Source organism: Microcaecilia unicolor, chromosome 2 (assembly GCF_901765095.1).
Source record: "Microcaecilia unicolor chromosome 2, aMicUni1.1, whole genome shotgun sequence".
In the NCBI taxonomy this organism is placed as follows: domain Eukaryota; kingdom Metazoa; phylum Chordata; class Amphibia; order Gymnophiona; family Siphonopidae; genus Microcaecilia; species Microcaecilia unicolor.
The window spans coordinates 554,112,973-554,138,752 of NC_044032.1; the positions used below are offsets into that span (position 1 = coordinate 554,112,973).

Sequence of the window (25,780 nt, forward strand, 5' to 3'; positions counted from 1 at the left end):
TTCAACATTCACATACGCTGATGATGTCACCATTTATATTCCATTCTCTAAGGAATTACTTGACATACCGCACATAATTAGTCTAGGGATAAAACTTATGGATTCATGGGCTTCTAATTTCAAGCTAAAACTTAATACGGATAAAACTAAGATTCTAATTATAATTAATCCTCACCATCTTATGACTCTTAGCAACTTTACTATTAAGAATAAAATCTAATCCCTTGAGTCATCAGTGAAAATCTTGGGAGTCACAATAGATCGTTTCCTCACCCTTGAAAACCAAGTCTCTAAGTTGACCTCGAGTGTCTTCACGCACTTTGGAAGCTAAAGAGATTGAGGCCATTTTTCTCTAAATCTGTCTTTTGTACTTTGGTTCAATCCCTTGTCCTAACCAAATTCGACTACTGTAATTCCATCCATGCTGGACTTAAAGGTGGTCTTCTCAAAAAAATTGCAAACAGCTCAAAATACTGCTGTTTATCTTATATGTAGATCTCCTCGCTTCGCCAAAGCCACTCCTCTTTTATATGAGTTACATTGGTTACCAATAAGAGATAGAATATCTTTCAATTATGTGTTTTCCATTCACCAAATTCTGTTTGGTCAATCCCCCATATATGAATAATCTTACTGAATTACCTCCTTGTAATGCTGTTTCATCATCTAGAGAATATCTTGTCTTACATTTCCCTATTTGTAAGAATGAAAGGCCCGAGAGCTTGTCTCGACGGGCCCAGTTAAACGAGGGCTGGGCCCGTTCGAGAAGGCTCTGAGGGCAGTGGGGTGAAGAGCATGTGGTTATGGGGGGGGGGGGGGTGGGGGGTTGTGTTCGGCTGGTGAGCACGTGGGCAGCTGGGATTGGTCAGATCAACAGAAGCTGACAGCACAGAAGCAACACAGGCAGCTGATTGGAGGATAGGTTGCTGGGGGGCGGGGCTGTGGGAAGGGAAGAGGGGCTCTGCTTCCTCCGAGGCTCAGGGCGTTGTCTGATCCTCGGAGGCAGTTTTGCAAAGGAGCTGTGCAGCTTTTCAAGAATGATTGAGGCTTTAAGAGATAGAAAACTTACAGACTAACAGCTGCAGTGGCTTGGAGGAAAGGTTCCTGCCTTCACAGAGAGGTTAGAAACTTTGTTGGATCGAGTCCAACTTCAGGAGGTCAAAAGGACAAAGTTCCCAGGCAGGCAGGAAGGAACTGGGGAGACCTGCACCATGGTGTTGGGAGCAGGCAGAGGAGAATCAAGGTGTGGAGCTCATTTTGCGCCAGTGACTCCAGGCAGCCCAGCACATGTGAGTACCAGGGGGGGGGGAGGCAGATCTAAGGAGCTCAGCGGGGGTCACAGAAAAAGGGGCAGTGGAGTTGCCAGTGGAGGCATCGACCTTCACTAACAGGCTGGAGCTGGCGGTGAGTGAGAAAGGGTCAGAGTAGGGGGGCTGGTGCAGGGAATCAGTGAGGGATTCCTACCCCCTCCCTGCTGCTTGCATGGCAGAGGTGGCAACGGCTGGGGTTTTAAGGGGAGCACACATGGCCTGGGCAGAGTGCTTATGGAGGGGGGGTCTGCTGCCTGCGGGTAGACGGCGGGTGGAGAGAGCAGCGGCGGTTGGTGGGCACGCACAGCCTTCTGGTCCTGTATCGAGGAGCTATGGGGGAGGGTTTCCTACAAACATAGGCGACTCTTCGACAGGCTGGGGTCCATACCCATGGGTTTTGAGTCTCCCTGTGCTATGCCCCTATGGGCAGCGGCCATGGCTCTTTCCCAGGTGGTCACATGGGCTGGGATACCTCCGAGGGCGGATATGCATTGGGCATTTCCGGGGTTCCATGGGGTCTTGCCGGAAGCGTCCTGGGGGGGGGGGGAGCTGGGGCAAGTGTGGGAGTCCGAGGGGGCTGGTTTTGCTGCCGCTTCCTTTTGTCATTACAGGTGCAGAGTGCAACGGAGGGAGTGGAGCCGGCGACTGGCGGGTCCAGCCAGATCGAGCAGGGGACGGCGGAACGCCCTTCTACAGTGCAGCAGGAGGAACCAGTGGTGAGACAGAGACAGGGCAGGAGAGGACCCCGTTCATCCAGGACACGGCGGAGCAGCTGGACTGGGCGTCAGGACACAGCCCTGCTGCAGTCTCGGGATCGTCCATGGCAGGTGCTGGAGCTTCTGGATCGGGTAATGGGTCGTCCTCTAAGCGAGCACAGGGGGGAGTGGGTGACGAAAAGGGAGGGGCAGGGGGGAAGCGGATTAGGGCTTCCTCTTATTCCTCTTCCGCATCCTCCTCTTCTCGGTCAGTGGGCGTCTCCAGGGCGGCAGAATTGGCAAAGGGTGCTGGAGAGAGGACGAGGGGCCCGCCTGCCTGGGTAGCCCTGTCTGGGAGTGGGTCCTGCGCTCGTTACGTAGGAAGATCAGGCGGAGAAAGTACATAGCTATATGTTAGTAGCGGGAGGCTGGGGGGCGCCGGAAGGTTGCGAAGGAGAAGACATAGGCAGAGGGTACGAGGGAGCGTGAGAGCGCCAAACCGGTGGTAATTCGGTTCGGTCTTGTCTGCGCATGACAGTGAATGGGGGCGTTGCCGACACAGGATCAATTTATGGTGGTTCACATGGCTCCCAGGGCAGCACTGGTAGAGGTTGGGGGATGGGTAAATGGGGGTTGGCCCAGGCGGCTCTGGGTCGGTCCTTCGGGCCATGAGTGCGGGGGGGGGGGGGGGGGCGGTGTCCCGGGAGCCGGATCTGGGCCATACTCCGAGGTCTATTGGTGGTTCAGTAGAGCTTCCTGTCCATTTATGGACTGCAAGTTGCGACGCATCCGTTCCGCCTGCGGCCAGAGGAATGTAGCGGCAGAATGTCAGGAAGGGACCGGGGGGACCGTCCGCAGCGAAGCCATAATTGATTAGCCGTGCTCTTATACCGGTGAGGGTCGATGCGATGCTGCCATGGCTCCATCGATATCCGGTCAGGGACGCTGCAGAGGCATTAGGGTGGGATCTCGTGGAGGGGGTTGTCATTCTGTTTCAAGGTCAGCTGGGCAGTAATTGGGGGCAGAACTTGAGTCCATCGAGTGGCTGCGGGAGGTGGTGAGGAATAAGTTGACGGAGGGGATTGTGTTCGGCAGGATTGCCGGTCCATTTCCGTCCTTTGCGATATCTCCTGGTGCGGTTATACCTAAAAGACAGCACTGGGGTAATTCCAGCTCAGGCGCAACCTCTCGGACCCAGCGGGTGGGTACGTAAATGAGAGCATTCCCAGAGACTTCTGCTCAGTGCAGTACATGTCATTTGACGGTGTGGTACGGTTGATATGCCCGGGGGGGTAGGGGCGCAGATGGCTGAGGTCGATATTGAGGCGGCGTTCAGGCTGTTACCTGTTCACCCTTCTGCGTTTCTGTTGCTGGGCTTCCACTTTGAAGGGTCTTTTTTACGGGGGCTGGAATGCCGATGGGTGGTTCAGTCGCCTGTACATACGGGGAACAGGCAGCTCATACGTACACTGGGTGATGGGCAGGGGTCCAGGCTCGAAAGTATAGTGCGCTATTTAGACAATTTCTCTCTATTGGGGCAGTTGAGGTCGGGGACCGTGGGCATATGCTGAGAGTCTTTAGGGCGGTGGCGGAGGACTTTGGCATCCCCTGGGCTACCGACAAAATGGAGGGCCCAGCCGCGGTCCTCACAGACCTCGGCACTGAAATTGACACAATACGGACAGTTTACCCATTTGCTGCGGGAGAAGGTGATTCAGTTGGAAGAGCAGATTCTGGCAGTGTTACAGGCCCGTAAGGTTACATTGTGTACCATTTCAGTCCCGGGTGCGGAGCCTTAATTTGGCATGTCACGTCATCCCGACGGGTCGGGACTTGTCTTGGCGGCTGGCATTTGCGACGTCAGGGGTCACGGAGCCTTTTCATCATGTGTGTTTGTCAGCGGGAGTTCGTTGCGATGTGGTTGGAGTTTTGTGTGCGTGTAAAGGTACATTAGCGTGGCAGAGCACGGTGGTGTCTAATGCGGATCTCGACTTCTGTACGGATGCAGCAGAAGGCTTGGGTTTGGGGTGTACTGTGAGGGCGCGTGGTGCACTGAACCGTGGCCGGACAGCTGGATAGCGGCGGGAGTTACAAAGACCATTACCTTCAGGGAGCTGTTCCCGTTTGTAGGGGCATGTGAGTGGCAGCCAGGGAAGTGGCAAAGTACAAGCATCCTGGTGTGGTGCGACAATCAGGGGGTGGTAGAGGTGGTGAATAAGGAGGTTGCACGTGCTTGCTGGTGAGCTCCGTGATCAGGGAATTGGTCCTGCGCTGTGTGCAACAAAATGTGAACGTACGGGCTAGGCACATGCCGGGGAATGTCGAATCGTATGGATGATGCACTTTCTCGTTTCAATTTCAGACTTTCCGGGCTTTGGCACAGGCGGCAGAGGCGGAAGGGCAGCCAATGCCAGGGCATTTTGGCGGCTAGGAGGCCTGAGGTGTGGGAGCGGCCGAGAATCTCGATTGCACCTGCCACACAGTCAGCGTATGTATACCTGTGGATAGGACAGAGTGACTAGTTAGTTTCGGGACTAAGGCTGGACAGCGAGTCGGGCATCAGGTGAGCTGTTAGCAGCCTACATTGTTCTCACACAGGCATGGGGTATTTCTCGAAATGCAGCCGCGCATCATCTGGCTGGGTTCTCCTTTTCCAGCAACGTGTGTGGGTGAGGCCTGCCGAGCTTTAGTTTTCAGGTGAGCAGTGCCTTGAATGGTCAGAGCCGCTCATCTTCCTTGGTGCTGGACGTGCGCTGGCGGATTACTCACGACTTTGGGTGTGCTTTTTGCGGGCTGTTGAGTGCGCGACTTATCCAACATTCGAGATACGCCTCTTCCGAGTGGCCTCCGCATTGGCATCTTATGGGACCTTTTGGGCAGGCGAGCTTGTAGCGAGCCGCAGGTCGGTTGCTGTGTTATCTGGGTTGTTATGGGAGACTGTTGGTATCCAGACTGGAGTATGGCGCAGTAAGATCTTGCGCACAAAAAATGGAGTTCCGGGCAGGATTTCATACCCAGTGTCCTTGTTGGAGGCCTACCTGGGGGGTCCGCCCACATGGCCCTCTTTCCTTATTAGTACATGCGAATGGCGCCAGCAGGTGGTCTCCCGGGGCGTACCGTGGGTATATTAGGCCCTCCTGAGGGAGCCTAGTACAGGGCCGGTACATAATGGTGGGGTGTGCTCTGTCGTGGTTATTTCTATGCTTTAGCCGGTGGCCTGATATGCCGGCGGTTTAGTTTATTGAAGGGGCTGCCGGTGTGGGTGCTCGCTTTCCCCGTGTGTGGTTGCCCCTTCCCCTTTGAGATGCTGTTGATTCGATCTACTCAGTCTGGATGGTTGGACACGCCTTCATTCATTGGGCTGGTAGCAGAGCAGCGAGACATCCTGGGGGGATTCACCGGGGATTGGCGCAGCGCGGGGCCTAGATAGCCTGGCTAGGAGAGTGGGGCATGCTGAGGAGTCAACGAGGGCCACTGTTGTATCGGCTGCGCAACAGACCGCGACACCTTCAGGGGTTACTGGTTCGGGGTGGGGGAACGAGGTGGATGGTTGGACGGGTAAGAGACTCAGTGACACTAAAAAGGGGGAGACTCACGATTGGTATTGGCCTGGTTTCCTGGTACAAAATTGGTGGTCGGATATTATACCCAGACCTGCCCGCCTACTGGCGCGCAAGGGGCACAGGGGTTGCGCAAGGTCAATCGGCAGGTCACAGTATGGGTAAGAACGATGGGAGGTTTCCAACTTCAACACAACTGGGTGGCTGCTCAATGAGCGGGGCTTTTGCACGGGACAGGGTACACCTGTCTGATGGGGGTCTGGATCTATTCTAAAATGATGTGCAGGTATTCTTGGAGCAGCATGGTATTGCAGGGTCTCAGTAGGCCGCAGCTTGCTTTGGGGGGGGGGGGGGGTGGGAGGGGGCCTTTGCAGGTGCACGGACCCCTCCCCCCCTGTGGCAAAAAACCCGAGCTACAGAAGCAATGGCTCATGGGGGGGCTGAGCCAGGTCATTAAGATGGGTCAGGTGACCCGGAATAATGTGTGGAGGTCCACACGGGCCAGGCCTCTTGCTGTGAAGGCGGAGTCGAAAGGGTGAAGAGTTGCGGTGACAGCCGGAAGTGGAAGTTGCTGCTTTGCTATCATGGCGAGCGGCGGAGGGGGCAATTGTGGGTGCTTTTGTTATGACAACTGTAGCTCGGGGGTGGGGGTTATCCTATACGGATGTTAATTGGAAGTTTAAATGTTAATAAATCAAGCTGCGGCCTATGGTTATTCCACAATTGTGTGCAGAGAGTTATTGAGTGAAAGCGTACGGGGGGGGGGGGGGGGGGGGGATGTGGGGACATGCCTGGTAGAACGGGTCCCAGCTCCAAGGTTTATGTGATACATAAAACAATTCACTCTTCTAATTTCTCCTATCAAGGCATCAAAATGTGGAATTCTCTTCCTAAATCAATTAAGTTTACAGATGATTACCTAACATTTAGAAGTCTTCTAGAAACACATTTCTTCAGTCTGGCTTTTATGAATACAAAGAACTCTATTTGGATTTTACCCACATCCTTTTCTTACTCTCGTTTCCCATCTAGTCCTGCCTAATTATGCTCTCACCTATCCACCCTTAATTATTTGTATGTCCTTGAGAAAGTCTAAATCCATGGTTACTTACTACACATGTATTAACTTGCTTCTTGAACTTATTATAATTTGTGTTATATTCTGTACATTATTATTTTATATTCACTTTATTGCTTGTTTGCCAGCCACATTGAATATGGGGTATAAATGTCATGAATAAATAAACATATTTTGCTCTACAGAAGACTTTTCCCTTGTGCTCTTCATCCCATTTCTCAAAAAGAAATACACATACCATCCATGAGACTGTGCTGAGCACTGCTCAGCTACTCTGTTAAATCTTGTAGACTGAACAAATTGCAGTACAATTCCAAACACTGCTTCACCACTTGGTACTGCACTGCAATTATCATTGACCTGGACCTAAACCCAAGTTTTTAATTCCAGTGTTAGGCTAGAAGTATAACTAAACATAGTAAACATATAGTAGATGACGGCAGAAAAAGACCCGCACGGTCCATCCAGTCTGCCCAACAAGATAAATTCATATGTGCTACTTTTTATTTGTACCTGTCCTCTTCAGGGCACAGACTGTAATAGGTATGATCTAAATTTAAAGATATGAAAAAAGAACACTCTGGTCGATATTCAGCCGGCTGACTGTCGTCAGCTAAATTAGCCAATTGCCGCATATACGGAAGGCTAACCTCTAACAGAAGTACTGCAAGACTTCTGCTAGAACTCACAACAGCCATTGTTTACCGAGTGCTGCTTGAGGAAGGAGTGAGCGGGATTCACTCCTGGCCGACTAACCCACTGGACCACCAGAGAGTAGTACTGGTAGGCCCTGTTGGTGGGGGGTAGGGCTGAGAGGGGGGGGGGGGGTCATCTTAAATGTGTGCACTTCTGAGGGAGGGTGCCGGGACAAGGCAATATTCATGCTTATGGTGCGGGGGGGGAGGGTCACAAGAGGAGCAGGAGAGAGGAGAGCTGAACCACAGCTTTGGTTGCAATCTAGAAGCTATATGGGTGCTATTTATGCAGTCCTATTTTGTTGTTAAGTTATGCGGGCACTGGCACCCACATAGCTGCCAGCTCCTCCCCGACACTACCCTTGGAATGGTCCTCTCTGGACCACTTGAAAATGGCTGGTCAGAGCCGATCTTCATTGGCACTGCCCAGTTAAGAGCCTCTGAATATCACCGGTCAGCCTGCTAAGCATGATTTAAGCAGGAGGAGACTTTCCTGCCCACTTAAATCACTTTGAATATCGACCGGCCTGCTATTTACATATTTCATCATGAGATATCCCATGCAGTAATCTACTTTATTAGCTATAATTTTCCTTGAAATACAAATCTTACTTTGGTTGTGCTAGGCAGCCAGGCGCTACAGTATCAGAATTTCCATCAGCAGCATGAAGTGCTGTCAGCTCCACTGTATTAACCATCACATCGTTTGTGTGACCAGGAAACCTGGGGAGTACAGAAATAATCTTCTCTACTAGGCTGTCTCCATGATGCCCAACTGCACCTAAAGAATGATCAAATGAAACAAGAAAACATGAATTAGATTGGAACCTGGGATCATTTAATTTTTTTTCCTGGAGTAATGCATTGCCCCCCCCCCCCCCCAGGCTCTCTCCCCGGCTATAGCCAGCTCTGCAATTTTTTTTTTTGGGGGGGGGGGGGCGCAGAGGGGGACAAGGGAGAGAGCCTGTTGTTAAACAGCACACTACTGCTCTTACTGCTATGGGCTCAATTCATCAAATATTTTTCCCATTGAAGAAACAGGATAGGAGAAAAGCCTTGGTAACACTCATTGGGGCAGCTTCAAGAAAGAGTGTCAAAGTTTATACGCCGGGATGAGGCACACTAAGGGGTCCTTTTACAAAGGCATGCTAACATTTTTAGTGAATGTGTTAAATATGCATGCGCTAAATATTAGAGCTGCCCATATACTCCTATGGGCGTCTCTAGTGTTTAGTGCACCTTTATAAAAGACTCCCTAAATAAAGAACTGCCATTATAGAATGCTAGTTAAAGTCTGCAGTTTTGTGGCCAACTTTAGTCACAAGCATTTATGCTGCCATGTCAAAGGCTGGTGGTATGTGTTCACACCTACACCTAACTGTTGGCACTTAGGCCCGTAACCCTTAATATTCTATAACCTGCGCATGTAACTGTTAGGCACGACCATCCAAAGTCTAGGCCCCCTTAGAAGCTGTGCACGATAGACCTTGCATAATCAACTTCTAGAATAGCAACCAAGGGCAGTTGCATGTGCAGCTGCTAAATGGAGCCAATAAACTCTAATTAACATCAATTTAAAACAACTGGCTGTTAAATCCAATCAACAGCCAAATATTAAATTAAGCTGCGCACAAACCTGTGTGCAGAAATTTGTGCGCTAAGCATACATTTGAGCATGCAAGTTTATAGAATTAGGGGCTTTATGTGTGACATACAACCCAGAGCTAGAAAATTCGAGAAAAATCATAAAAGATCTACAGCAACTACTCCAGGAGGATGAACTATTGAAAGAGATATTCCCATCCCCATCAGTGCTGGGCTTTCGACAGCCACCCAACTTAAAACACAAACTAGTGAGAAGCAAGCTCCTGACAGAAACTCAAAAAAGAACAGTGGCACACATCCTTACAATATATCCAGCTGCAAACTATGCCAAAACATTTCACAGGATCCCACAGTCATTCACAAAAGAAAAATATTCAACATAAAGGAATCCTTCACATGCTCATCTTCCAATGTGGTATATATATCATTCAATGTAAAAAGTGTGAAGAAGGGTGCTATATTGGAGAAACAAGCCAGATGCTAAAGAAGGGATTTAATTTACATAGACATCATATCAAAAATACCAGTGCCAACCAGGATGTCACCTCTGTGGGCCAGCACTTTACAAAACCAGAACACTACATCAATGATTTTATGGTGAGAATACTAAAAGGAAACTTTAAGATAATCCAGGAACGTAATTGAAGTAAGAATGATTAAATATTTTGACACCCACCAGACAAGGCTTAACAAAGATCTGGGTTTTCTCGCCCATTATAAACCATAAAATTCTACTGTTGTCACTCTCATCACCATGCATCTCTCCCTGTCTCTCATCCAACCAGCTCCCATGTTTCTCACCTTACCCACCCCACCCTCTTTCTGTGAGACTGTCATTGGAATGCTTTGATGTTTCACTTATATATACAGTTATTTATCAACATTTGCTTATTTCTGATCTTCTGAAGGGTTACCTTCAAAAGCTAATCAATAATGTATTGTTAGTCAAATAAAAAAGGTATTATATTCTTTTCTATGTTTTATTTTATTTCTATTTATTATATTTTCAGGGGAGGAGAAGGTCAGCAACCACCAGGGGATTCATGAAGGATAATGCCTTAATCTCTCCAGTGGTCAGCTGCTCAATCTGAGCACCTTTTTTTTTTTACCCTGGATGTGATGAAACAGGTCTAAATAAAAATGTCTTTCTTTTACACATGGATGTTTCTTCTCATTTGATTGTTGCTGTTGGACATCCTAATGTTTGGCCCTCCCCAGTCCCACCCAAATCACGCACACAACATGCAACCTTGCTATCTGGATGAACTACAGTGTAGGATGTCTAAATTCTGCTGTTCCAAAATCGTAATTTGGACATTTTTGGCAGATGGACTTTGTTTTGCCATTTTGAGACATATGCATGTTTTTAAAATGAGCCCCTCAGCATTCCAAAGTTGCAGCTTGTGTGTTACAATGACATCTGCCACGTTCAATGATGCGTATGGCCTGTGATCTCAATTCTAACCAATAGGAACACTCCAGGAAGCAAACAATAAAAATAATTTGTAAAGGAACTTAAAAATACTCGTATAATGATAAACACAAATATAAGTTAAATGCCCTTATAATTTTGAATGGGGTCCAAGTGAATGCAGACAAATATTGAAAATTTTCTAAATCCATCATATGAATTACATTAGAAAGGTACATATCATTATTGTAACTGTTAAATAAATATGATCATATAAATACATGCATAAGCTGTACTATTATCTCAGACAATAAAAATGTGAAATCATTCAACAATCATAAAAGTACAGATAATGAAAGGCCCGAGAGCTTGTTTCGACGGGTCCAGTTAAACGAGGCCTGGGCCCCTTTTGGAAAGGCTCTGAGGGCGGGGGGGGGGGGGGGGGGGGGGGGGGGGAGAAGAGCATGTGGTTATGGGGGTAGGGGGTTGTGTTTGGATGGAGAGCACGAGGGCAGCTGGGATTGGTCAGCTCAATAGAAGCTGACAGCCCAGACACGATACAGGCAGCCGATTGGAGAATAGGTTGTTGGGGGGGGGGGGGCAGTGGAAAGGGAATAAGGGCTCTGCTTCCTCCGAGGCTCAGGGCATTGTCTGATCCTCGGAGGCAGTTTTGCAGAGGTGAGCTGTGCAGCTTCTCAAGAGTGCTAGAGGCTGTGAAGAGAACTTAGAAACACAGCTACAGTGGCTCAAAGGAAAGGTTCCTGCTTTCACAGATTTTTGTCAGCAACTTCGGGAGATCCAGTCCAACTTCGGGAGATCAAAAAAAAAATAAAATAAATAAAAGGCCAGGTCAGGCAGGCAGGAACAGCATGAGGCCTGCAGAGGAGGATCAGGGCCTGGAGCTCTCATTTGCAAAAACAGCGTGGTCCGGAGCAGAGAAGGATCAGGGCTGGAGCTCTCATTTTGCAACAGTGACTCCATAGGCAGCGTGAGTATGGGGGGGGGGGGGCGCACAGAGGTGCGCAGATCTAAGGAGGCTGCCCGGACGGCCATTGCTGCGGACGTACCCTTAGGAATGGGAAAGAAGCGGCAAAAGAAAATGCATCACGTGGGCGTAGGCTCATGGGGGAGGGTGCGCAGACGGCAGGAGATGCGGTGCAGGATGTGGGGGGCCGGGTGGGGCTGACGGGGGAGGCCTCTTTTCCTCAGCCAGCAGATCGCAGGGGAGAGGGGGGGAAAGAGCGATAGGAGGCCCGGCGGCCGGCTCGAGAAGGTTGGGGGATGTCCAATGAGAAGGCAGGCTGTTGGGGGGTGTAGGGTGGTGCGTGACGCTCCAAGGGCATCAGCAGAGTTTTTCCAAGGGGGTGCTGGGGAGGGAGTCCCATGGGGAGCGGGCGGTGCCACATTTAGGTGGGGTCCACAGCAGTGGGGGGCCTGGCCCCCTTTTGAGCTGCCTTAGTGGGCGGCGCCAGTAGCTCGTCCCTGGGCTGTTCCCTGGATGGGCGGGCAGGCTGCGGGAAACCCGAGATGGGGGGTACGGCAGGTGGAGGGGCTCTCGCCTGGGAGGCGGGCTAGGGCAACAGGGGGCCGGTCCTGCTGCTTCCCCTGTTTTATACTCACAGGAACTGAACGACATGGACGCTGCAGCAAGTCGGGAGGAGTGAGAGACAGAGCGCCCTTCGACGTCTACAGCGGGAGGATGGAGCGAGAGCATATGGCCTGGCGGTGCCCGGTGCTGCAGCATCTGGAGACGGTAATAAGGGGGGGGCGCGGCGCAAGCAGAGAGGGCGGGGGAAGCAGAGTAGGGACTCTTCCTCCTCTTCTGTTTCCTCCACATCATCCTCCTCCACTTCTCAGGCAGGGGGCAGGACTCGGCAGGAGGACAAGGTGTCGGATGCCAGGGAAGGGGCCCGAGAACCGCTGGCCTTAGTGGCTTTGTCGGAGCTTTGGGAGCAGGTGCTGCGCTCGTTACGGCTGAGAAGGAGGAGAGGACACAGGCAGAGGGTCCGAGGGAGCGCAAGGATGCCAAAACGGTGGTTAATTGGATTTGGTCCTTTCTGCGCATGACAGTGAATGGGGGCGTCGTGATCCCAGCCAGGATAGTCTTCTGTTAGCATATGCAGACTCGGTGTTGGACGCCTTTCAGCGTTTCAGGGGGTCCTGGTTGAGCTACGACAACACAGGATATCAATTTATGGTTGGTTCACATGGCTCCTAGGGCAGCACCGCTAGAGGTGGGGGGACGGGCAAAAAGGGGTTGGCCCAGGCGACTCTGGGTCGGTCCTTTTGGGTCGCGAGCGCAGGGGGCGGTGTCTCGGGAGCCGGATCAGGGTCATCCTCAGAGGTCTATTGGCGATTCAAGAGCTCCTGATCCATTTACAGAGAAGGGACCGGGGGGGGGACTGTCTGCAGCGAAGCCAGAATGGGTTAGCCGTGCCCCTACGCCAGTGAGGGTCGATGCAATGCTGCCAGGGCTCCATCAATATCCAGTCAGGGAGGCTGCGGAGGCATTAGGGAGGGGTTTGGCATTCCTTTTCAAGGACAACTGGGCAATAACGGGGGGCGAAACTTGGGTCCACCGCGCGGCTGCGGGAGGTGGTGAGGAATTAGTTGGCGGAGATTGCGTTGGGCAGAATCGCCGGTCTGTTTTACTGTTGTCCTTCCCATCCTTTGTGATATCTCCTGGTGCGGTTATACATAAAAGAAAGCGCCAGGAAAATTCTGGTTCATGCACAACCTCTCATACCCAGTAGGTGGTTACGTAAAGGAGGGCATTCCCAGAGACTTCTGCTTGGTGCAGTACACGTCATTTGACTGGCAGTACGGTTGATATGCCAAGGTGGGGTAGGGGCGCGGATGGCTGAGGTCGATATCGAGGCAGCATTCAGGCTGTCGCCCATTCACCCTTCTGCGTTTCCGTTGCTGGGCTTCCACTTTGAAGAGTCATTTTACGGGGACCGGAGGGCAAATGGGTTGTTCAGTTTCCTGCACTTACTTGGAACAGTTCAGCTCATATGTACTCTGGGTGACTGTGCAGAGGACCAAGCTCGAAAGTATAGTGCGCTATTTAGACGATTTTCTCGTTATGGGGGAAGTTGTGGGCGGGGACTGTGGGCATTTGCTGACAGTCTTTCGGGCGGTTGCGGAAGACTTTGGCATCCCCTGGGCTACCGACAAAACTGAGGGCCCAGCCACGGTCCTCACAGACCTCGGCACTGAAACTGACACAATACGGATGGTTACCCATTTGCCGCAGAAGAAGGTGACTCAGTTGGAGGAGCAGATTCTGGCAGGGTTACAGGCCCCTAAGGCCACATTGCGTACCATTCAGTCCCGGGTGTGAAGCCTTAATTTTGCATGTCGGGTCATCCCGATAGGTCGGGCCGTGTCTCGGCGACTGGCGTTCACGACATCAGGGGTCACGGAGCCTCATCATCATGGGCGCTGGTCCGCAGGAGTGCATCGCGATTTGCGATGTGGTTGGAGTTTTATCTGCGTGTACAGGTACATTAGCGTTGCAGAGCGAGGTGGTGTCTAATGCAGGTCTCAACATTTTACGGATGCAGCAGGAGGATTGGGTTCAGGGTGTACTGTGCAGGCGGGTGGTGAGCTGCACCGTGGCCAGACAGCTGAATAGCAGCGGGTGTTACAAAGAACATTACCTTCTTAGAGCTGTGTCCGTTTGTAGTGGCCTGCGAGTTGCGGCCAGGGAAGTTGCAAAGTAAAAGTATCCTGGTGTGGTGCGACAATTGGGGTGGTAGAGGTGGTGAATAGGCAGGTTGCGCGAGCTTGCTGGTAAACTCCTCGATCAGGGAATTGGTTCTGCGCTGTGTGCGATTAAATGTACACAGCCGGACTAGGCACGTGCAGGGAATGGCCGATCGTAGGGACGATGCACTTTCTCATTTTCAATTTCAGACTTTCCTGGCTTTGGCACAGGAGGCAGATGCGGCAGGGCAGCCAATGCCTGGGCAGGTTTGGCGGCTAGGAGACCTTGAGAGAGTTCACCACATTGAACTCTCTCCTCAAGGTGCCCCCTCCCCCAACTCCCCCTTCATTATCTCCTCAGACCCTTGCTGAATTCTTTCACGACAAGGTTCAAAAGATAAACCTTTGAATTCTCTACCTCGCCACCTCTCCCTCCACTAGTCCGTTCCCCTCTCTCTCCTTCCCCTCATTCCTTTTCCTCCTTTCCTGAAGTTACTATAGAGGAAACTACACTTCTCCTTTCTTCCTCAAAATGTACCACCTGTTCCTCTGATCCCATTCCCACCCACCTTCTTAATGCCATCTCACCTGCTCTTATTCCTTTTATCTGTCACATTCTCAACCTCTGACTTTCCACTGCTACTGTCCCTACTGCCTTTAAACATGCTGTGGTCACACCTCTCCTTAAGAAGCCTTCACTCGACCCTACTTGTCCCTCTAATTACCGACCCATCTCCCTCCTCCCATTTCTCTCCAAATTACTTGAGCGTGCTGTTCACCACCGCTGCCTTGATTTTCTCTCCTCACATGCTATTCTTGACCCACTACAATCTGGTTTTCGCCCTCTCCACTCAACCGAAACTGCGCTTACTAAAGTCTCCAATTACCTATTACTGGCTAAATCCAGAGGTCTCTATTCCATCCTCATTCTTCTTGATCTTTCCGCTGCTTTTGACACTGTCGATCACAGCACACTCCTCGATACCCTGTCCTCACTTGGATTCCAGGGCTCTGTCCTTTCCTGGTTCTCTTCCTACCTCTCCCTCCGCACCTTCAGTGTTCACTCTGGTGGATCCTCTTCTACTTCTATCCCTCTGCCTGTCGGCGTACCTCAGGGTTCTGTTCTTGGTCCCCTCCTCTTTTCTATCTACACTTCTTCCCTTGGTTCATTAATCTCATCCCATGGCTTTTTCTACCATCTCTATGCTGATGTCTCCCAAATCTACCTTTCTACTCCTAATATCTCACCTTGCATCCAAACCAAAGTTTCAGCGTGCTTGTCTGACATTGCTGTCTGGATGTCTCAACGCACCTGAAATTAAACATGACCAAAACCGAGCTTCTCATTTTTCCCCCCAAACCCACCTCCCCACTCCCCCCGTTTTCTATTTCTGTTGATGGCTCTCTCTCATTCTCCCTGTCTCCTCAGCTCAAAACCTTGGGGTCATCTTTGACTCTTCTCTCTCCTTCTCTGCTCATATCCAGCAGATCGCCAAGACCTGTCGTTTCTTTCTTTACAACATCCTAAAATCCGCCCCTTTCTTTCCGAGCACTCTACCAAAACCCTCATCCACACCCTTGTCACCTCTCATTTAGACTACTGCAATCTGCTTCTTGCTGGCCTCCCACTTAGTCACCTCTCCCCTCTCCAATCGGTTCAAAACTCTGCTGCCCATCTCATCTTCCGCCAGGGTCGCTTTACTCATACTACCCCTCTCCTCAAGTCGCTTCACTGGCTCCCTATCCGTTTTCGCATCCTGTTCAAACTTCTTCTACTAACCTATAAATGTACTCACTCTGCTGCTCCCCAGTATCTCTCCACACTCGTCCTTCCCTACACCCCTTCCCGTGCACTCCACTCCATGGATAAATCCTTCTTATCTGTTCCCTTCTCCACTACTGCCATCTCCAGACTTTGCGCCTTCTGTCTCGCTGCACCCTACGCCTGGAATAAACTTCCTGAGCCCCTACGTCTTGCCCTATCCTTGGCCACCTTTAAATCTAGACTGAAAGCCCACCTCTTTACCATTGCTTTTGACTCGTAAACTCTCGCTTCCACCTACCCTCCTCTCCTCCTTCCTGTACACATTAATTGATTTGATTTGCTTACTTTATTTTTTGTCTATTAGATTGTAAGCTCTTTGAGCAGGGACTGTCTTTCTTCTATGTTTGTGCAGCGCTGCGTACGCCTTGTAGCGCTATAGAAATGCTAAATAGTAGTAGGTGTGGGAGCAGCTGAGAGCCTCGATTGCACCTGCCACACGGTCGGCGTATAACTGTGGATATGACAGAGTGACTAGTTATTTTCGGGACAAAGGCTGGACTGCGGGTTGGGCATCAGACGAGCTATCAGCCTACATTGTTCATGCCAAGGCACGGGGTATTTCTCGAAGTGCAGTCGCGCGTCATCTGGCTGGGTTCTCCTTTTCAGCGAAGCGTTTGGGTGAGGTTTGCCGAGCTGTAGTTTTCGGGTGAGCAGTGCCCTAAAGGGTTGGAGCTGCTCATCTCCCTTGGGCAGGAGGCACATCGGCCGATTATTCATGACCTTTGGTGTGCCTTTTGCAGGCTGTTGAGTGCGCGACTTATTCAGCATGCGAGATGCGCCTCTTTTGCGTGGCCTCTGCGTTGGCATCTTATGGGACCTTTCGGGTAGGTGAGCTTGTAAAGAGCTGCAGGTCGATTGCAGTGTCATCTGGGTTGTTACGGGAGAATGTTGGTAGCCAGAATGGAGGATTGCGCATTAAGCTGTTGCGCACAAAAAACGATCAGAGGGATATGGGGGGTGCAATAGTTGGTAAGAGAGTCCCGGGCATGATCTCCTGCCCCGTGTCTTGTTGGAGACCTACCTGGCGGTCCGCCCGCATGGCCCTCATTCCTTATTAGTACATGCGGATGGCACTCAGGTGGTCTTCCGGGGCGTATCGCGGGTATATTAGGACCTCCTGAGGGAGCCTAGTACAGGGCCAGTACTGAAGGGTGGGGTGCTCTGTCCTGGTTATTTCTATGCTGTTGCCTTTTGCCTGGCATTCCGGCGGTTTGGTCTTTTGAAGGGGCTGTCTGTGTGGGTACTCGCTCTTCTCGCTTGTGGTTGCCCCCCCCCCCCCCTTTTAGATGCTGCTGGTTCGATCTACGCAGCCTGGATTGTCGGACACTCCTGCATCTATGGGGCTGGTAGCAGAGTGGTGAGATATCCTGGGGGGATTTACCTGGGATTGGCACGGCGCGGGACCCGGATAGCCTGGCTAGGGAGTGGGGCATGCAGAGGAGTCAACTCTTGCCACTGCTGTATCAGCTGCGCGACAGACCTTGACACCCTCAGAGGTTACTTGTTCGTTGGGGGGGAACGATGTGGACGGTTGGACGGGTAAGATACTCATTGACACTATAAAGATGGACTCGCGATTGGTAATGGCCTGGTTTCCTGATACAAAACTGGTGTGGTCGGATATTAGCCCCAGACCTGCCCGCCTACCGGCGCGCAAGTGGCAGAGGGGTTGAGCAAGGTCAATCGGCAGGTCGGAGTATGGATAAGAACGATGGGAGGTTTCCAAATTCAACACAACTGGGTGGACTCAGTGTGAGGGGCTTTTGCACGGGACAGGGTACACCTGGCTGATGGGGTTCTAGATCTATTCTAAAATGAAGTACAGGCATTCTTGGAGCAGCATTGCATTACAGGGTCTCAGTAGGCCGCAGCTTTCTTTGGGGGGGGGAGGGGGCCGTTGCCGGTGCACGGGCCCCTCCCCCGTGACAAAAAACCCGAGCTACAGGAGCAATGGCTCATGGGGGGGGGGGGCTCATGGGGGGGGGGGGGGCTGAGCCAGTTCATTAAGATGGGTTGGGTAACCCAGAAGAATGTGTGGAGGTCCACACGGGCCACGGCTCTTGCTGTGAAGGTGGAGTCGGAAAGGTGAAGAGTTGCGGTGACAGCCGGAAGTGGAAGTTGCTGCTTTGCTATCATGGCGAGCGGCGGAGGGGGGGCAACTGTTTGTGTTTTTGTTATGACAACTGTAGCTCGGGGGTGGGGGTTATCCTATACGGATGTTAATTGGAAGTTTAAATGTAATAAATCAAGCTGCAGCCTATGGTTATCCCACAATTGTGTGCAAAAGAGTTATTGATTGAAAGAGTACAGGGGGGAAGTGGGGACATGCCTGGTAGAACGGGTCCCTACTCCAAGGTTTAATAAGGTTCCTGGTTTAGACCATGAGGTGCAAAAATATTATATTCAAAAACCTTTGTTCTGCCCTCAGAAGCTGTTGATCCACATTCCCACCTCTTCCACAAAAGTCTTGGTTGCACTAAGACACAGAACTTGTAGTCTTCCAAAGAATGTCTCTTCTCTAATGACTGATCCACCAGGGGTTTTCCTTGTATAGGACAATTTATTGAACACCTATGTTCTATAATACTCTTCTTCAGCTTGTGTGTGTGGTCTTATCAACATACAGCAGTCCATAGGGGCATACTTCTTTATATACCATTTTTACTAATAAGTTGGTTCCGAGGAAGCCCTGGGTAGGGTGAAACTTGGCCAAGGTGGGCACTGTTCTTACCCCCCTCATGTTGCTAGAATAAGGGGCTCATTTTCAAATCACAGACTTACATAAGTTATTGTGGAGCTCATTTTCAAAACACTTACCCCCCTGTTTACTAAACCACGCTAGCGGCTGCTGTGCGCTAATGCTGTGCTGGCATTGCTGCATGGCATAGTAAACAGGGGGGGTTAGACTTACAAAGTTCCATAGGTTACTAAGGGGCTTATTTTCAAAGCACTTACACTTACGAAGTTCTATAGATTACCATGGAACTTTGTAAGTCTAAGTGCTTTGAAAATATGCCTCTATGGTACTTTGTCTAAATGCTTTGAAAAGGAGCCCCTATGTAACTTTTTAAGTCTATGTGTTTTGAAAATGAGCACCACAGTAAACCTATGGAACTTTGTAAGTCTAAGTGCTTTGAAAATAGGCCTTTTTGACTTGTAAAACTTCTTTTTTGACCATTGTCTTGTTTTGGCTTGCTTTCTCTGGTGGTTTAGCATTTGTGAACCGATTATCTTCTTGATTTCTGGGATCAAATAAAACAAATACATAATGAGATTTTATCTTTTAGAAACATTCAGGTACCTACTTTACAACAGGGTTTTATGCATTTAGAAAGATATGTTTACTTTATTCAAACATTTACACCTAAACCAAGGTACTACAGAAATTTACATTTATTTATTTATTTGTGGCATTTATACCCCGCTCTTTCCCGCTCAATAGCAGGTTCAGTGTGGCTTACAAAGTGTGGTACAAAGTATCACAGAGATAATACAGAGATGGAAACAATGTATCAAAGAGATGACAAAGTATCACAGAGATAATACAGGGATAGAAACAATGTATCAAAGAGATGACATAATTACTTAGATTAGGTTCAGTATGGTACAATGTATCACAGAAATGATACAAAGTATGGAACAAAGTGTCGTAGGGACAGCATAATTTCATAGAGTGGGATAATTACACTGAGTGGGACAGTGGGTAAGAGATGTGTTGAAGGGATTGGAGTGTGGGTGATACAGAGGCATATTTTCAAAGCACTTAGCCTTCCAAAGTTCCATAGAAACCTATAGAACTTTGGAAGGCTAAGTGCTTTGAAAATATGCCTCATAGTGGAGTGGAGTTGTGTTTGAGAGTTAGGACGGGTTGAAGGCTTGTTTGAAGAGGTAAGTCTTCAGCAGTTTTCGGAAGGGTAGATGCTCTGTGGTTTTTCGGATGTGTCGAGGTATGGCGTTCCAGAGTTGGCTGCCAATTACAGAGAAGTTGGATGCGTAGTAGGTTTTGTATTTAAGGCCTTTACAGTTAAGGGAGATGAAGATTGAGATATGTTCTAGAAGTACTGGTCCAGTTTCTGTCTGGAAGATCGATCAGGTTGGACATGTAGCTTGGGGATTCGCCATTGAGGATCTTGTGGATCATTGTGTGGGCTTTGAAGTGTATTCGTTCCTTGATTGGGAGCCAGTGAAGTTTTTCACGAAGTGGTGTTGTGCTTTCGAATCTTGATTTGCCAAAAATGAGTCTAGCTGCTGTGTTTTGGGCTGTTTGAAGTTTTTTCATGATTTGGGCTTGGCATCCGATGAAGATGCTGTTGCAGTAGTCAGCATGGGTGAGCACTGTGGGTTGTACTAGATTGCGGAAAGTTTTCTGTGGAAGGTATGGCTTCACTCTTTTCAGTATCCACATCCACACCCTACCCAGCACTGATATAAAAGAGCAAGATACAAAAAAAAGCAGCATACTAGCAGTTTATAGACTAAATAAATTTCAGTTTTGGCCAAAAATGCAACTGCATTTTCAGCTGAAACTCCCCTTCCCCCAAACAAAAGTGCCGACCACTCTCTACCCTCCCACCACTCTGACCAAAAACATTGCCCTCTCATTACCCATTTGCCTGGCCCATGCCAGCTCCACATTCAAAATGTCTGACATGTCCTCCCCATGGCAGTCTCTTGAGACTGCCGTTGGAGGTCCCTGCAGCAACTAGAGCAGACATGGGCAGGAGTGACTTGGGATGGCTCCTAACCACAGGTAGGCCTGGGAAGGGTAGGTGATGTTTTTTGCTTTAATTTTGGCCACAGATTTGGTTTTGGGAAAACCAAAAACCATTGTTTCAGTCACTCTTTATTGTATATCATCCAAGTTCAATGTGTATGATCTCTATACCTAGCAGACTTGACCTATAAAGGTTTTTTTATATAGACATAAAGGGGGCATTCTATAACAGGGTGCCTCCAGTTAGGTGCCCCAATGATATGCAGAGCACCTATTCTATAACAGCATCAGAACACCAAGATTCTGTCATAGAATATTAACATAAACCCATATTGATATGACTCTTTATGCTATGTAAATGGCACTTGTAAATAGGTCATGTTATGCACATAACAGAAAATCAACTATCATTTTATACTAAACAATACAAAAAAGTAAATAAGTAATGTTTGCTACCTACCTGTAAGATCCAAAGTTCTGTCTATGAACACTAATGAAGCTTTATTTTGTGCAGTTTTTCTCCTATTTTTTACATGAGGACAGTTTGCTAAGTCTCCAGCAATAATCTTGCTAAAGGTTCCCACTGCAAAACAGTCTTCTCTCACATCTAGGTATTCAAAAAGGTGGTTTAAGCCAGACGTCAACAACTTGATCTGAATTTGTAACTTGACAGGTAAGGACGAAAAGTCCACATCACTCAAACTGCCAAACTTTTTCTTCTCAGGCCTAGAACAGTTTAATTGGTTCAGATCTCTAGATCCCAGAGGGAAAAGAGATGCGAGAGAGGGGGTTACACACAGGTGGGATGCGAGAGGCGCAAATAGCACCGGCGCGTACAGGACTTCGGCAGTGTAATTCATGTTACCCATCCACTCACACAGTTTCTCCTCGAATTGCTGGAAAACGAAGCTTTCCTCCACCTCGGAGTTGGCATTATTAGCCCACAAGTGCAGCCAGTGCGGCAGCACCGTAAATACAATGCAGTACTGGAAAGCGCTGAGGCTGATTATGTCGCGGATGATCTCTACCGTCCGTCCCTGCAACAGAGAACTCAACACGAACACCGCCTTGGGCTGGTTGGAACCTCCCGACTCAAAACTAGAAAACTCCTTGACGTTGAGGGCCCCAGCGTCCAGCAATCGCCGTGCACCGCCAACCCAGTGCAGGCTCTCAGCGCACTCTGGGTCCAGAAACACCAGCGCCCGTTTGCACTTGTTGAATACTTGCTCCCAGAACTGTTGGCAGAAGGACGCAAGATCTGCCACCGCCATGCCGCACACACAGGAAAAGGTGAATATCACAATGACAGTCCACTTACAACTCCGCAAACAAACCGGCAACAATACTCTCTGACAGCCTCCACAGTACACGCCGCCGCGCCTCCAGTATGACCACCTGTCAGCTTCGAGAAGCGCACAGAGATGACGTTTATGCGTTCCTCAGCCTGCCTTGCTGAGAAAGGCTTACAGGGAGCTACAGATAGTCGTCCTCCTCACGCATAATCCGTCGCTCTGCGCCTGCGTACTACTGGACGTGGTCGGTTCCTTCAGTCTCTATGCGTGGAGGCCTTCAGTATTCCCGCCTCCCGTCCTGTCGGTCGGTCCCCGCGTGTCTGCAAGAATGTCTACCGAGGAGACAGCGGAGAAGATGACGACCGGCGGGGATGAAGAGGAGGAGTGGCTTTACGGTGGTATGAGAGTTCCGACGCCTCTTTCCTTAGCTTTAGCTGCGCTACGGCCTGTGGCTGACCCGGCGCCGAGACTATGCATCGCCTGTCTCCACCTGTAGCACATGGGGCCTATGGCGCTGCGTTTCAGTAACACCAGATCTGATAAGTTCGCTGTAAAAGAATCCGGGAGCACGTCTGTGTGCGCTCCAAAAAGTCCACCCGGCCCAGAGTGAGGCTGCGGCCTGCCAATGAGTGGGGGGAGGTAGCTCTGCTCTGTCGGCTTTTCAGGACCCGAGTGTTCTACTCTTGTTCCTCTCTAACACAATGCTGAGTGTTAGTTGACAGGGCCGCGTGTGAGAGAAATGTTCATGCGAAAATACACTATTACCAAAACACAGTACCTATGGTAGTTTATTTTCAAGTCCAGAGTAATCCTGATGCATGGCAAAACACGGTTGTATTAACCGTATGTAACACTCGTTGCTTTTTTTTTTTAAACTAATCTTTGCAGTCATTAAGTAGTGGCCTATTTTAGCATTCTACCCTCTACATACGAAAACTATTAGAAGATGCACGTTTGGGGGGTGTTAATAAACATGCTTTTAGATTTAATTATACAGCTATTAGGCTACATTTGTGCAGTTATTGAGTTAAGTTTGCTATAATTAGCATAAACCTTTATCTGCTGTTACTTTGTAGTCCCCTAATGTTTATTTTTTTGTTTAGTCTTATATTTTTACATTTTAGAAACGTGACAGCAGATAAACAAGCTCATTTTCAAAGCACTTAGCCTCCCAAAGTTCCATAGAAACCTATGGAACTTAGCCTCCCAAAGTGCTTTGAAAATATGCCTCAAAGGCTATATGACCCATCCAGTCTGCCCATCCTCTGTAACCCCTAATTCTTCCTGTTCCTGTGCTATCCCACATGTTTATCCCATGCCTTTTTAAATTCTGGAGCAGTCCTCGACTCCACCACCTCCACCGGGAGGCCATTCCACGCCTCCACCTACTTCCTTAGGTTACTCCTAAGCCTATTCCCTCTGTGTCATATGCCCCCTCATTCCAGAGCTCTCCTTCATTTGAAAGAGGCTCTCTTCCTGTACATAAATGCCCTTGAGATATTTAAATGTTTCTATCATGTCTCCTCTCTTCCTCCTCTCTTCCAGCGTATACATGTTGAGGTTCATAAGCCTGTCCCTATAATTTTTGCATTCAAGACTGCTTACTAATTTCGTAGCCACCTTCTGGACCGACTCCATCCTGTTTATATCTTTCCGTAGCTGCGGTCTCCAGAACTGCACGCAGTACTCCAAATGAGGCCTCCCAGAGACTTATAAGTTATATAAGTGCAATACACTTGCAAATTGAAAAAACTCTGGGGCCCTTTTACAGCGCAGAGTTAGTACTACTCCGGTGTTGGTATGTGCCAATCCAGCACTACTGCCTGCCCACCGCGGAAGCCAGAAGTAATGCTGTCCCCACTGTGCACCATTTCTGGTGCAGTGGACATTTATTTTTTTGAGCAGGGTGCTTACTCGGCAGTAATCGGGTAGTGCCGCATTAGCACAGGAGTCCTTACCGCCTCCTAAATAGGTGATGGTAAGGGCTCCCCCCAGAAATGGCTGCGTGGCAAGTGTGCACTTATGCATAGCCATTTCCTTTTTTTTTTGCCTTTTTACTTCAGCTTGGTAAAAGGGGCCCTCTCGATATAATTGCTTTGGCAAGTTTAAGATACTTTTTGCAATTTAGTCTCTCTCTACTTTTACCTTTGTAAGATGTTTATTTGGGCAATAAGCTTGAAACCTGTTTTAGCAAGAGAGGATTTGAACCATCAATTTGATCATTTTGAGGCGCAGTTCTGAAATACATCACTGATACTCTGTGTATTTATTTTCAACTCTGATTATTTCAAGTCACATCTAATTATTGATTATTAGTAAGTGTGTGATTTTTAAACTGTTTTTAACATTTCTGTTTTAGTTTGAGGAACGTGCTAGGGTTGTCCTAGCTTCTATCCTTTTCCCCTCCCCTGTTTACAAAGCCACGCGACATTGCCGACACAGCCCATTCAAAGCGAATGGACTGTGTCAGCATTAGTGCACCAGCAACCACTAGTGCGGCTTTGTAAATGGGGGGGTTGTTAGCTAAATTAATATATTAGTGTTACAAAATTATATTGCTAGCTGTTTTCTTTTTAATTTTCTTTTGTTGTTGTATTTTGGCAAGCCAGCTCACTTTGTTTTTTTGTGCACGTGTTATTTTGAACTTAATTTTTTAAACAGTAAATTTATCTTCTCCAGCATTCTAGTACAAAAGATCTAATTAGTACTGGGTTTTGTTTTGTTTTTTGGCAGATGAAAATGAGCCAGATAAACCAGAAGAAGAAGAGGAGGAAACTGTCAGGTGAGTGTATTAGCAAATGGTAAATGTGATAGCAGTCTTTTATTACAATGAATTTACTGATTCCACCCTTTTTTCCATCAACAGCTTATAATTGGAAAAGATATATTTTCTTTTATTATTTATTTATTTATTGCATTTGTATCCCACATTTTCCCACCATATGGCAGGTTCAATGTGGCTTATATATTGCTAAAAAGGCGGTTACAAAATTTAGATTTGTAGAAGTCTAGTACATAATACAGAAGTACAATAAACACTTAGGTTGATATATTAGCATATTGTGAGAGAGGTTTTGAAAAATCGTCTCAAATACTGGATGTTGAGGTGGATAGTATTATTAGTCTAAAGCCTCATATAAATTCTATTATAATGAAGTGTTTCTTCAAGTTGGAAACAGCTGGGGTCTTTTACTAAGATGCACTAAATGCTGAGAGGGCCATAGGAATATAATGGGCTCAGTGTTTTGTGTCAGCTGATTTTTAGCGTAAGCTAAAAAAACGCTAGCACACCTTAGTAAAAGACCCCCAGCATGTTTTGGGGGGGTTTTTTATGTGTTTGTAACAGTTAGGTTCAAAAATTTATATCTTAAGATTTCCCCTCCCCCCCCCCCCTCCCCCCAAAGGGTATAAAACTTTTTAGGGAAGTTTAGGCACTAGTCAGAATTTTTAGTTGCCAGGAGAAAAATATTGTTGTCTTCATTTTTGTTTTTTGTATCAATTTTTTAAACTTTATTTTGGGCTTCTTTTTACAAAGCCACACTAGTGATTCCGGGGCTCCTTTTTACAAAGCTGCACTAGTGATTCCAGTGCTGCAAATATGCCAAAGCCCATAGGAATTGAATGGGCTTGGTCGCATTCGCCGCACTGGAATTGCTAGCACGGCTTTGTAAAAGGAACCCTTTATTTGTTCACTTTTCTTGGGAGAAGGGAATTGCTTTTCTTTATTTGCCTCTTCCAACCTTTGCTCCTTCCATTCTCTTACCTTTAAGATGATTCTTCTCAGGTTGTGATAAGAGTTGGAATATTTTTCCCAATAGTGTAGTCAAGTGAATTTCTGGGTGGGTCCATGCATTTCTGCCCCGCCCCCACTCCGCATTAAAAATTAA

At 48.6% G+C, this 25,780-nt stretch overlaps 2 protein-coding genes across 11 annotated transcripts in view; one reads left to right on the forward strand and one right to left on the reverse strand.

Moving 5' to 3' along the window:
- Window positions 1-22,025, reverse strand: part of SCFD2 (sec1 family domain containing 2) — a 642,339-nt gene extending 620,314 nt beyond the window's left edge. Inside the window, exons 1-2 of one of the 2 annotated variants that reach the window (XM_030191376.1) lie at window positions 21,062-22,025; window positions 7,951-8,119 (exon numbers count right to left, since the gene is read on the reverse strand). In XM_030191376.1, coding sequence (XP_030047236.1) covers window positions 7,951-8,119; window positions 21,062-21,872 — 980 coding nt within the window. In that variant the 5' untranslated portion in view covers window positions 21,873-22,025. The remainder of the gene's footprint in view (window positions 1-7,950; window positions 8,120-21,061) is intronic. The other variant, XM_030191377.1, reaches the window with a different exon arrangement.
- Window positions 22,026-22,118: 93 nt separating this feature from the next.
- Window positions 22,119-25,780, forward strand: part of FIP1L1 (factor interacting with PAPOLA and CPSF1) — a 337,219-nt gene continuing 333,557 nt past the window's right edge. For 8 of the 9 annotated variants that reach the window (XM_030191378.1, XM_030191380.1, XM_030191381.1 and 5 more), the window contains exons 1-2: window positions 22,119-22,291; window positions 24,627-24,675. In XM_030191378.1, the coding sequence (XP_030047238.1) occupies window positions 22,222-22,291; window positions 24,627-24,675 (119 nt within the window). In that variant the 5' untranslated portion in view covers window positions 22,119-22,221. The remainder of the gene's footprint in view (window positions 22,292-24,626; window positions 24,676-25,780) is intronic. The other variant, XM_030191383.1, reaches the window with a different exon arrangement.